The 13,435-nt window shown below is 34.6% G+C and overlaps 1 protein-coding gene across 1 annotated transcript; it reads right to left on the bottom strand.

Annotated features, from left to right (window-relative positions):
* Positions 1–13: 13 nt before the first annotated feature.
* Positions 14–13,397, bottom strand: LOC135596197 (ultraviolet-B receptor UVR8-like). Its single transcript, XM_065088165.1, has 15 exons — positions 13,041–13,397; positions 10,653–10,729; positions 7,433–7,511; positions 6,858–6,917; positions 5,447–5,548; positions 5,259–5,352; positions 4,811–4,853; positions 4,660–4,705; positions 4,520–4,566; positions 4,334–4,436; positions 3,170–3,224; positions 2,984–3,050; positions 2,861–2,897; positions 911–990; positions 14–316 (listed from the first exon to the last, which is right to left on the bottom strand). Exons 1-15 carry the CDS (start codon positions 13,291–13,293, stop codon positions 167–169), a joined length of 1,293 nt encoding a protein of 430 aa, XP_064944237.1. The 5' UTR covers positions 13,294–13,397; the 3' UTR covers positions 14–166.
* Positions 13,398–13,435: the final 38 nt, after the last annotated feature.

The following is a 13,435-nucleotide window of genomic DNA, read 5'->3' as shown; positions in this document are numbered from 1 at the left end:
TGAAATCAAGGAATAAGTAAACGAAAGAAGCCTTCCTTTATTCGTTATCGTGTTTAATTGTATGACATACACACCTGCAGTTTTGCAAGAGAGCAAAGGAGAAAAAAATGAACTACAACATTATCATGTGAAGCTTGGCAGCTCTATGGGTAAAAGAACAAACATATCACAAGCACCCAGATAGCCCTGCTTTGATTTGATCGTACTCGAATATACCGCCGGTATGGTTGAAACCGCAAGATACGTGCAAAGCCTTCACTCGCTGGTCGAAGTTTACCATCTTGGGCACATTGCAGTCGTTGTCGTCTCCGTGGCCCTGCACATTCATCAGCAGTCTGAACTCCAGGAACCAAAACTAATGAATGAAGCTATGCTGAAAACAGTGGTAGATTCTCTGCTATATAAGCTGTTTCATGAAACATTGGCAAATTCCAAGGAACATCCAGTGTTGTAAATGTCAGCCACACCAGACTAGACTATTTGAAATAAGAATTGAAGAACTTCTAGATCAATTTTTGGTTCAATAATGAAAAAATAATAATCTCACTTCCACCGACAAATAGAATGTTTTAGGATACAATGTAAGTGATGATTATTGATTTAGAAATTCTAGCAGCTAGAACAGGAATACACACATTAATCTTATTGGGATCGCATCAAAAGGAGTAGGAATTGATATTCTGAGGATGTACAATTCAGGAAAAAAAGAAGAGACACTTTTATCGGTAGCCTTGGTAATTGCATTGATGCATGCATGCCATGGAGCAAGAGAAATGATACTTCTTCCATGATCGGCTAAAGCTTTCACAAACATCTAGCTTGAAAGCTAGATATATTATAAAACATGAACATATTAAGCTATATGTTTGTGATCGAGAGAATTCGGAGCATTTGATAAAATATAACTCACAAGTTGTCCTCCAGAAGAATGGCCATCCTCAAAAAATGTTCCATTAGCACCTCCCCAGCCCCAGGTAAAGATGTTGCCACCTTAACATTGACATTATAAAATGGTTATTATGCATAAAACAAAGCATTACGAATTTATCAAATTTGGTATAGACAAAAGAAGATTACAAATATAGCATATATTCTTAAAATTTGAACTATCCTACAACCTAGAAATGCACTAAATTCCACCAAATTTGCTTCTCAAATTATATGCCAACTTGTTTAAACAACATTCAAACAGGAGTTTAACACTAAGTATTGGGAGTACTTCATATTAGGTTACCATTTTATTATCGTAGCAATATGCAATGAAGCTTTTGTGGACCTTTGTATATTTCACCAACTTCAGGTTAATTTCTGTTGTGTGAGTTCTATGAAAAAGTACTTGCAATTCGACAGTGCCAATTTTAACAATAATAATTATATAACATTATGCAATGATGTCAACTTAAGAGTTCCACTAACTGTATCCCTCATTCCAAATATCACATCATGCATGATTGTAGCGGTTTGTGCAAGCTTCCTTAAGTGTTTAATTAAATTTCTAATTTGGAGCCAAGTTCATCATAATATCATTTACAGTGTCACTAAACAAATACCTAAAACATGCTACTGTGCTTTCTTCGAGAAACTTATTCTCTGGAAGGCCAAGTAACAGCGAGTTATCAGCTTAGAAGTGCTAAACATGTATCCTGTTGTTAGCGATGCCCTGTATGATTCTTCTATAGAAGCTTTCATCAAAATAGATAGCCATGATGCAAATAAATGCTTAAACAACCTGATCTTCCATACCATCCGATATCATCTCGAACTAGATTCTCTCTAAGCATCAGATATCTTCTTGAACAACATTGCAGCATGCCAATTTTATGCTAAGATGTCTTCCTTGTTCACCAGGTACCAAATATTAACAATTAAGAATGGGCTGTTACTGCCTTCTGGTATTTAGTTGTATGCTGGAGGTGCTCCGAAATAGCAACACTTCTTTTCTACTAAAATGGTCGAGGTCAATTCTCCAACCATCATACACTTGGTGACATGATGTAAGAAAACTACTTAAGAATGTTCCTCAAACTAGTTACAGGCAGTTTTTCACTTGTTTTGACAGGCACGTGTAGCACGAGGCAGAATCATGCTGAGCCATATCGTTCCAATGATATATCAACGCCAAGCATGCCAACAACATAAAACCCCTGTGCCATTGACTGAGACCTTTGCAAAAGTGAGGAGAAACCTTAAGACTCGAGCAAATTTGATGATCATGTAGGTTAACAATCAAAATAAGCTTCTGATTGGCATTTTAGCAGATATTCACTTCAAGATAACTGGACCCAAGCAAGATTCTATGAATGATGGTATTTGCTACAAGTACACAATTGATGGTTAAACATTAGGATTGTATTGCAACGGGATGATCGTTTGATAATTCTAAGACTTGGGATCTTCACAATAATATATACGATAGTATACAACCATTATCCCATCAAAAGTATGAACTTCCTGAAAATATACATTACATGCATTTGCAGAAGAAACAGTTCCATAGACTTGTCAGCTTCTAACAAGTACAATTTCTGAGAAGCAAAAAACAGAATCCTTTGGAAGAAAAATAATCTTACATGATGTTCACAAAGAAAAATATGTTGGCTGTGTGGTGTACAATTAAGCACATGATGATTATCGACAACAATTATGCCAGTAATTAAAAAACTGAAAACAAGCCCAATCTCTAAAAAAATAGTAAAAACTAAAATCTGAGAAATGAAAATAGAGTTGATATTCCAGAACACAAATCATAACACAATTAGATAAGCCTAACATTGCACAGAACACAAAAGAATGTACGAATAATGAAGAGTTTGCATGTTTTTATTGAGTTAATTTTTAATCAATAAAGGCAAAATCTTACCAGAAATCACAGCTGTATGCTTCCAACCACAAGCTACCTGCACATTTCTTGAAGAAAACTTTAGAGTAAAGCATTTAGAAACATATCTAGTGGATGATGCAGAAAACACCAGAAAATTATGACCTTAGATATAGGAGACTTAAGAAAAGAGCTTTGAACAATTTCTGGATTGCGGATCATCTCTGTGCATCTGAGTTCAAAATGAGGATTATTAGCACCATGCAAAACCAGAAATATCAACTATATATGACAAATGAATTGAAAAAGAAATCTACAAGTTGAGGAGTGCAATGAGAAGTTAATTGATACCCTAGGCCGAGGCAACCATTCTCATTTGAACCCCATGTGTATAACTCTCCTCCACCTGCATATGATAAGGATTGATGTAACTCCATAACGTTAAGTATTTTTTACAAGAGAACATCACAGTTTTCATTTGCATTTCACTATCCAATTAGGAACTGAACAGATGTTTAAGAATAATTAAGGCTCACTAACTGTATTCAAGAACCGTCCTAAATAGAAACACATCAAGATAGGTAAACTAGAAAATCATTATATTATTCACAAGCAAACAGTAATAACTTCAAAGCAGTTCTGGATCCAAAGTCATGACTCAAAAGGGTTCAAAACCTTTCCCAACTAAAAGAAAAAAAAAAGAAACAAGAAAAAGAAAGACACTATGAATCATGAAATGAATACAGATATAAGATATCATTAAAATGCTATCTGGCTATGCTGCACAAAATTTGGAAAATAAAAGGATCCAGTAAGACACAAATACAGTGAAAAAATTTATATAAGAATTATGTACAAGAAGAATTAACATTTTATTTCGGATATTATAATATGTAGTCATGGAACATGACAAATAATAGGCAATTAATGAGCAACACTAATTCATCTCTGTTTAATTCATCACAATAACATAATCCACGACTGAGTATGTAAGTAACAAGAACTTATGATGACAAACGTAAGATAGACTTATCATCTCTGTTTAATTAAACAAAACTCTAAAGACAACTACAACAAACAACATAGCTAAAATCACATACCTGTGAAATCCATCATCAAAAGACCATATTCAAATAAACAAAGTCCTTATGGAAACTATTCCTGAACTATCCCATAAGTATTCGACTTTGTGATAAATTTAAATATCAGACACTTAAATGAAGTGTCTTAAAGATCAATGACGGAAAAAATATCAATATAACTGACTCCAAATTGTGTTATGTTGTTGTTTTCAACAACACTCTAAACGAAATGTTCAACACAAATATGAGAAGCAAACAACAAAACTTAACATATGAATCAAATGGACTTATAAATAGGCCAATCTGTGATATTATTTTACTATTTTAGACATAATGTAGCAACATGTGCACCAAAATATTCAGGATTTGAATCTCCAAGCTGAAAACCAATGAACAACCAGAAGCCAATTTGGGAGTTGATTGAAGACATTACTTGTCACAATGCAAGTATGGTAACCACCACAGGCAACTTCTTCAGAATCTGGGATTTCCTGAACAACAGTTGGAGTCCGGATGTTCTTTCCTTCTCCAATCTCCTGAAGTTACAGAGAAATGAATTTATTAGCTACTTGAACCAAAATGATAATGTATGATCATACTTATTGGTGATGATAGATACCAGCTTATTTGTGGACCTTTCACCAAATATGAAGACAGAGCCTTTTTCTGCTTATTAGTAACACAGAACAAGAAAATTACATTCAAATAAAGATATACACCTTCAACGATTATCAGATAAGTAATATATTATGAGCATACCATCAATGCAAGCTGAATGCAACATTCCTGCAGCAACTGTCTTGATCTATAAACACATGTATGTAGTCAAAAGATTACCCAAGACCAACCGTCCAAAAGCATCCAATAAAAAGAATTTAAAAGAAAATGCATGTCATACAAACAAAAGTACCTTGACCCCTTCCAAGCTTTTGATTAGCCTTGGAGTATATTCACTGCATAAATGGATCTTTAAGTATGATTCTGTACGATAAGAAAAATTGTTATCCTTATTGATAAAAAAAATATTATGATATGTTTTAAGAAACATGTTGTATGTAATTGTTAATAAATAAATATTGTGGCAAGTCATTATTCAAAAGATAAAAGCATCCAAACAAGCCACTTCTAGATCATAGATGAAAAATAAGAATGCACCTCAAACACTAAGGAAGCAGCCCCAATGGAAGTTCCGATGCAGCATCCAATCTTTCAATTTATTATTTTATATGACAATGAGACATCCTTAGCAAGATCTTCTTAAGTAACATGTGTGCAAAATGTGTTTAATTAACAAATCCAAATTATATTCCTGCTACTGTAATATATGTGTTTAATTAAAATGTTCATAGATCTCAAACCTTGAGCTCACAGAGAAGCCAAATAGGCTAGACTTATGACCATGACCAAGTCTACCAGAATCACCTGCTCCCCAACTTAAGGCATCACCAACATCTGTAAAGGAGGATATGCATTAGAAAATCTACCTCAATTGACAATAGTCTTAACTGCTAAAAAAAGTCATATGTATCTTTATTCTTTTTGCAACCTGTTATAGCAATTGAGTGCTCTGAACCCAGTGCAACCATCTTAATGTTGATTCCAACCAACAAATCAACTCTTGTAGGGAGATAAACTATGCTCTTTGTACCTATAACAAATACTAAGACCAATTATTCATTCCCAATACAATTTAAGATCATTGAAAGAATTTTAAATTGTTAAATTAAGCTATGTGCAGAGGTCATCTATAGGTTAGATCAAGTAAAATGTGTAATCAAATAGTAGTTTTTTCCAATCAGTAAATAAGTGCTTCTAAAAAACCCCAAGATAAGCATGAACAATCTTGGCAGTGGAGAAAAGGTCAGATATGCAATGAAAGCAATTCCAAACAACTGAGGTTGCATTTTTAGAGATTAAAAACAACACCAACACGAGAAAAAAGGAAAAGCTGTAGCAAGGATAAACATACAAGAAAAAAAAGGCTTCATCAAGTAAACTAATAACAGAAGGAAGTCAGATGCAGAAAAAAAAATAATGGAAATGAGAACCAAACATACAAAGTTGATGCACTAAGTGAATTGATCAATGGTAACACTAAAGGAAAATGGAAAAATCTTACTACAGGATCTTGCATTTGCTTTTAAAAGATACAGTAACAATTTGATCAAAACTTCAAATACAAAAAAAAAAAAACATAAAGAACAGACAGATAATCCTTAAGTAAACAATTCTGTAAAAATAGTCTAGATATGCAACAGGTGCCTATCAAAGCATGAAGCATTGGTGGAAATATTTACAACAAAAATTGATATAATGCTAAAATATTAAAAATAAACATTTCCTTCTAAAACAAGTACTAATTACATATAGCTACCACAAAAAGTTGGGACACCACAGCTTGTCGCCGACAATGTTATTATTGTACTATAGGGAACTTACAGAAAGATTGAAAGGAAAGAAGCAGAAAGAAAACAAAACAACTTGAAACATTGAAATTTTGTCTAGAGAAATCTCTTTCGGTATGGTTTTAATTCATCTGCATGGATAGTGCCGACAATATGCTTGTACGATATGGCCAAATCTCTTCCACATAAGATTCATGTTGACTAGCACAAAACAATACTGACAGCAGATTTCTCTAACAGCATCATGTAATCATTATAAGACAAAGAAAAAAATTAGCCAAAACAAAAAAAGCATGCATTCATCAGCTTTAATTTTTACAATAAGTTTGTAATGATCTTAAAGGTCAGGTTTTTTATTACTTAAAAAAAATTACAGATGCAGATGCAAAGAATAATAAAATTTGCTAACGAGCATGACAAATAAGCAAGCATGAAGCAGATATGTGTTGACATTGGTGCATTATTACCAAATGAAAATTGAGAGTGATAGAACTCAAAAAAAGAAAGCTCTGCCAACTAATAGCACACTAAATAAAAGTAATAGAACATTACTTTTTCCAAGACCAAGCTGCCCACTTGAATTGTTGCCCCAAATGAAAAGTTCTCCATCCGCTAACACAAAACAAACAAAAAAAGCAAGAGTACAGTTAGATGCCCCAAAGGTGATGAACAAGAGCACTCCAGGAAACTGATCCATCAAATGAAAAGCATGAGCAAAAACATATAATTTAAGGATTTAAATACTGGTCCAAGACTGGTTTTGGTAGCTATAAAGACAGGTAAGAAATGTTATATTGGGTTTGTACCACTAGATACCAGCAATGAATATAACAAAAAAATGATTATTGTACGGTTACCAAGCTATATGTCTTAAATTGATATTAGGTAAGGTTGGCAAACACTATTGGCTACATACTAAGCCGATCAATATTTATATCCTTAATACATTCTTCTAAATATTGGATAAATAAATTGATCTAAAATTTAAAATATCGCTGCCATCCAATAATGCATCATAATTAAAAATATATATAATGTTGCTCTGTATTTATCTTAGAAGGAAGGCTCCCAAAAGAAAATTAATTAAATGAAGGCATGGAAGTTTGCAGGGTCCATTGTTTTCTCACCAGTAACAGCAGCCGAATGATGGTAGCCAGCTGAAATTTGTCTAATGTTCTCAGGTAATCCAGAAACTTCAGCTGGCTCCTGCACAAATGATGTTATGTCTTAAAATCAGATTAAGATCTCTTTGTTTCTATATAATTCATACTTCATGTCCAGAAAATTAGTAGTGGAAGTACAAATATGAAGTATTTACTAATATTTTCAATATACTTCCTTTGTAACAGATATTAAACTCAACAACACAGACTAAAAAACTTGTTTTGCATTGATGTCTTTAATTTTTCAAAGGAATATCACAGCAAATTCAACCAACATGGGTATTGCATAGATACAGAGTATAAATTAATAGAATTTTAGACTAGCCAACTATTCAGTAATCGATACACCTAAGAATGATGAAGAGTATTATACCTTTTTAGTAGGACAAGTTAATGGACAAGTTATGTTTTTTTGGCCAATTATTATAGATTTATTCGTAAAATTAAAGCTAATGAAGTAAAATACACATAAAAGAAGATGAAAATAGCTAAAAGACGCATTAAAGAAGATAAAAACAGGTATGAGTGTGGGGCATTATAGTATCCCTATTGAGGTCTTAAAAAGTTTGGAGACAAAAGAGTACCTTGGTTATCTAGCTTATTTAACAAAACTATGAGATTTAGAAGGATGCTTGAAGAATGGAGAAAGAGTTTTTTAGTGTCAATTTACAAAAATAAGGGTGACATACAAAGTTGTTCAAATTATAGAAGAATTAAAATCATATGTCATATCATAAAACTTTGGGAAAGAATTATTCAAAGTAAGATAAGCCTTGAAACAAATATCTCTAAAAATCAATTTGGTTTATGCCTAGAAGATCAACTATAAAAGCTATTTATTTATTAAAGCAATTAATAGAAAAGTATAGAGAGAAAAAGAAATATTTACATATGGATTTTATTGATTAAAGAAAGCTTATGATAGAGTTCCTAGAGATTTATTATGATGAGTTTTAGAAAAGAAAGGTGTATCCACTAATTATATTGACGTTATTAAAGATATGTATGATAATGTAGCTATTAGTGTTAGAACTCTAAAAAGTGTGTGTAGCGAGTTTCCAAATAGCATAGGATTATATCAAGAATCTACATTAAGTCCCTGTCTTTTCACAATGATAATGGATGAATTTATTGATGATATTGTCTTAGTTGATGAGCCTAAGTGAAATTAATTATAAACTCGTGTTATAGAGGCAAAAGCCTAGAAACTAAATGTTTTAGATTAAGTAGGATTAAAACTGTATATATAAAATGTAATCTTAGTGTTTCTAGAAATAGACAAAAAAATATAGTTAAGTTGGACGGATAAGAAGTCTTTTTAAGTAAAAGCTTTTAAGTACCTTGGATCAATTTTTCAATAAGACGGAGGGATCGACGAAGATATTATTTATAGAGTAAAAACATGATGATTACCTGGATAGATAGGAAAAAAAATACTCTTATCCGTGAACAACTAGGTATCGTTTCGATAAAAGATAAGATGAGAGAAAATCATTTAAGATGGTATGAACATATGTTTGGGAGACTTCCAGATGCGTTAATCAGAAGAGGCGAAATGATTAATATTAATGATACATGGAAAGGTAGAGGAAGACCTAAAAAGATTTTAATAAAAACTATAAATAAAGATTTACATAACTAAATATATGACCTTTTACATATTTTAGTGGCGGCAAAAGATCCATATAACCAACTCCACATAGTTGAGACTTACGGCTTTATTATTGTTATATAAGTTAATTGTCACTTTAAGACAAAAGTGTAAATTACATCAGGTAATGTATGCATTTTTTTTTTAAGATCTTGTGTTGGAAACACATAACAAGGTGCATGTCAATATACCCTTTTACATTTAATTTGTGTCAATTGACATGCAACATGAGAACAAATTATCAGAAAACTAAGCCGAGCAAATTGTTTGGTGTAACTACAAGCATGTTAGACTTAGATGAACTTCCCCTCTATAGTGCATTTATAAATTTTAGTAACCTTTGTTCTCATACATCTTCCTTCAAAAATATTGGCTTGCGTTGTGGTTCTTATCAGAGTTTCTAATTTCAAATAATATTGCTCGGTACGGGTAGTACGTATCGGTCCGACAACATACCAATACGCGGACCGCCCGTTATCGGGCGAAATGCTCAATATCATCTGATATGGGGGTATATCGGATGGTAACGGTCAAAATTTCGATCGTTATCGCCCGACACAGCTCGGTAATGATCGATTTTGACCGTTACCGAACTGTAATAGTGTTCCAATGGTCAAAATGACCGTTGGAGCCCTTTCTCATGGGTTTTTAAACTCATCTTCTCTCCTATTTCAGTCTCACACTCCCTTAAACTACCTCAAACTCATTTTTTCTCACATTTACACTCTCAAACTCTACAAAGCAACGATTTGTGAATTGACAATTCAAATGATTTTTCTGTAGATATTTCAATATTTACAGAAGAACAATCCGTAACGGACTGAAATACGAATATTGCACAAAGCTATTCCTCAAAGTCCGAAAAAGATATGTGATACTATTCTTACCTAATTTACATTGGTTTTGCTAAACTTATACTATTATTATATTTATTTCTAACTTAAAAACCCTATCCTAACTTTTTTTTTTCAGGTATTTTCGGAGGATTTTATGCCTAAATTAGGTATACCGCTCGGTACGCCTTAGTATATCGTTTGGTACATAGTACCGTACAGTACCAAGCGAAGCTCGAAACTCTGGTATGGTACGGAATGAAATTTCAATCCTTGATTCATACAAAAAGGAAGAAGTACTCCTGCTATACCCGTTTCTACAATGCACAAATAGACTGAGTAAAGACACCCGAAATTTAAAGTGCGTCCGTTAGACTATATTGTCATCAACTTAGAAGTGATTCCTAAATACCCATATCATAGTTTTCCTTACCGGTCCATACCGATGTGCTGACTAGCTATAAGTATGGTACGTACTAAGTTGTATCAAGCCATACCGAGTGTACCGACACATGATACATAAGAACATACCGATGTACCACCTATACCGGTCTCCTATCGGACCAAAATATGTATTGCTTTGACCGAGTGATACGCTGCAGTATAATGAACCTTGACCCAGATAAAACCATGTCAACAATTACATTTAGATATAATTAAAAACGATCATAATTTAAAGTAATCAGAAAGAACAGCTTACTAGTGCAAAAGGTGTTGCAGATGATCTGCCTAACTGCCCAAAGTTGTTCAGTCCAGAAGCATAAACACGACCACATTCTGTTCAACAGAGGGAAAAATACTCAAAAACATAGGAATGACAACAAACATCTCTGCAGGGTGTGCAATAATCATGTTCAGAGAAGTCAGGCAGATATACAGAAGAACAGTTAAGGAAAGACGAGGAAAGCATGACACTGAAGCACATAATTGCATTCAACCATGAAAATACTCGATGTGAATAAAGCAGATTAAGAGATCAATCCCTGCATTTAGCATCTAGTCTTACGAGGTCGATGTGCAACAGCAGATCCATTTGATTATCTGCTGTCCGTCTAAAAATACAGCTGTTATACAAATTATCTTTCTAGGCCCATAAAAATTTGATATATGATGGGTCAAATTTGAAGCTAAAGACACTTTAGATGCTAATATGTCAAATTATTGGTGGAGCATCCATTCACAAGTTATTATATAATAATTCCCATATTATTCTTGAGGAAAATTAGTTCATATTACTTTGGGGACCGAAATTTAGACATTATAATTAAGGAAATCAATACACACTGCTATAATTTCAGCTGGCATATTTTTGCAGGTTCATACTGTGTTGAAGCACGCCAGAATCCATTCCTTGTATGAATAGCTCATAAGTTAACAGCAAATACAAGATGATAATGTATTTAAAATGTCATTACCTCGAAAAAGTGATGGCATTTCCCATGGTTCACATTACCAGTCCGTACCAGTGTACCGACTAGCTGTCAATATGGTACGTACCGAGCGGTACCGAGCTGTATCGAGCATACCGACACATGGTACACTGATATATATTGATGTACCGTCCACTTCGATCCTCTATCGAACCGGTACATACTGCCCGTACTGTTACGGACAAACTTCTAAACAAGATGTTTGATATAATGCTTATGTATGTCCGTGTCTTTTGGTATGTTCATGCTTTGTACAGCATGTAGAGGGACGGCCGAAGGCTTAATAGTCTCATTTTAGTTGGATTGGTGGCCGCTTTAGGTTTGTAAATAAAAGTTGTGTCATGTGGACACGTGTGAGAGATTTTCGGTCTGTAGTGGACCATTTTACCCTTTGTTGTGCAACTGTTCAGACCTTGTAAAGTCTGTTTGTAATTTGCATCGTCTATGAAGTGTTTTCGGAGATGTTTGCTTGTGGATCCCGAGTGAGGCGTTCTCTCTAACCCGTTCTCTCTTTTGTTGGTCCTAAGGGACAATGGGATGCTTCGGGAAGGCTGACTTTTGCGGATGGACACGCAAGGGTACCGCACGACTTAGGCAAAACCAGCTAAGTCCGTGACAGTACCCAATGATATGCTTCGGTACGTCAAACCATAGCATTTCCTTATTTCCAGTTGCCTATCCCATATGGTTTAAAATATTCATTTTAATATATCATTTATCTAAGCTATTCTAATCCAAATTCTGTCTGAAAAGAAATATTTATCTGCACATTAACCGAACTTCCATTTTCATGCCTAGTTTAAATATCCTCACATCTTCTGCCAATTTATTCTCAAGAAGTTATCAGTAACCCCGAATCATTCTTTGGTCACAAGCATGCATTCAGTGCAATGACACATACTCCCAAATCCCTTTAGCCATATCTACTCCCCTACATTTCCAACTCTTACCCTTTGAACCTCATGGTTTTCAACATGTTATCCAAATTCCAAATATCAGTGTTAGACACTGTTGTTTTTTCAGACAAATAGAAAAGAAGTGACAACAAAATGGAAATAGAGGAAAAGAAGATGGACTTCTACAAAAGGATTTTCATTTTTTTCCTTGTTAAAACTCAAGAATGATCCAAGAAACAAATCTTGATCCAACACATGATTTTTTTTTCTTCTTATTGCTGACCACCGCGAACGAAGACTCTTTGACGTCATAATGGTGCTTTGTGTTCGAAAGACAAGAAGAGAACATTACTTGATCTTTCGAATCTCAAACTCTGTACCTAAGTTTCTTCAAAAAGGAAAGGAGAAAAAAAAACAAATCTTGGAAGAAGAATCAAGAATGCATTTTTCTTGTTGAAACTCAAGAATGACCCAAGGGACAGATCTTGATCCGACACATGAATTGCATTTCTTCTTATTTCTCATCACCGCGAACCAAGACTCGTTGACGTCATAAAGGTGCTTTGTGTTCGAGAGACAAAAGAGAAAATTACTTGATCTTTCGAATTTCAAACTCTGCATCTAAATTTCTTCGGAAGGGGAAGAAAAAAATAGAAAACCTAATCACGGATGAAGAATTAAGAATGCGCCTTTTTATCGAAATTGCCGCTTTCCGTTCCCGAAGGAAACATAAAAGAACAAATTTTAGAGATAAACAAGTACCAGTCAAGAAGAGGGTGTGCGCGCCGCCACAAGCGATCGACACCGGGGGATCATCATCGAAGAAGGGACAAACCGTGGGCTTCCATCGGGACTCCAACCCGCCGAGCCCTAACCTCCCGTAGTCCCCGTTCCCCCAGAGAGCGGCGAACCTCCGCGGCGCCTCTCCGGAGAACCGCCTCGAGGGGCTCAAGAAACGAGGCGGCTTCCCTCCGCAAGCGCGCAGAAGAGCCCTCCTGCACAAAGCAGACGCCATGAGAGAGAACACTCGAGGATTGCTGCCGTGGACAGAATGGAGGCGCGAGTTGATGCGGCTGTCGGCTTGCGACTAGGACGGTTTCATTGCGTATGGCATGACGTCATCAAACGGGACGGTAAAGTATAACCATTTCGACCTC

This window comes from Musa acuminata, chromosome BXJ1-10, assembly GCF_036884655.1.
Source record: "Musa acuminata AAA Group cultivar baxijiao chromosome BXJ1-10, Cavendish_Baxijiao_AAA, whole genome shotgun sequence".
NCBI lineage: Eukaryota > Viridiplantae > Streptophyta > Magnoliopsida > Zingiberales > Musaceae > Musa > Musa acuminata.
This window is presented reverse-complemented; position numbering and strand designations above follow the sequence as displayed.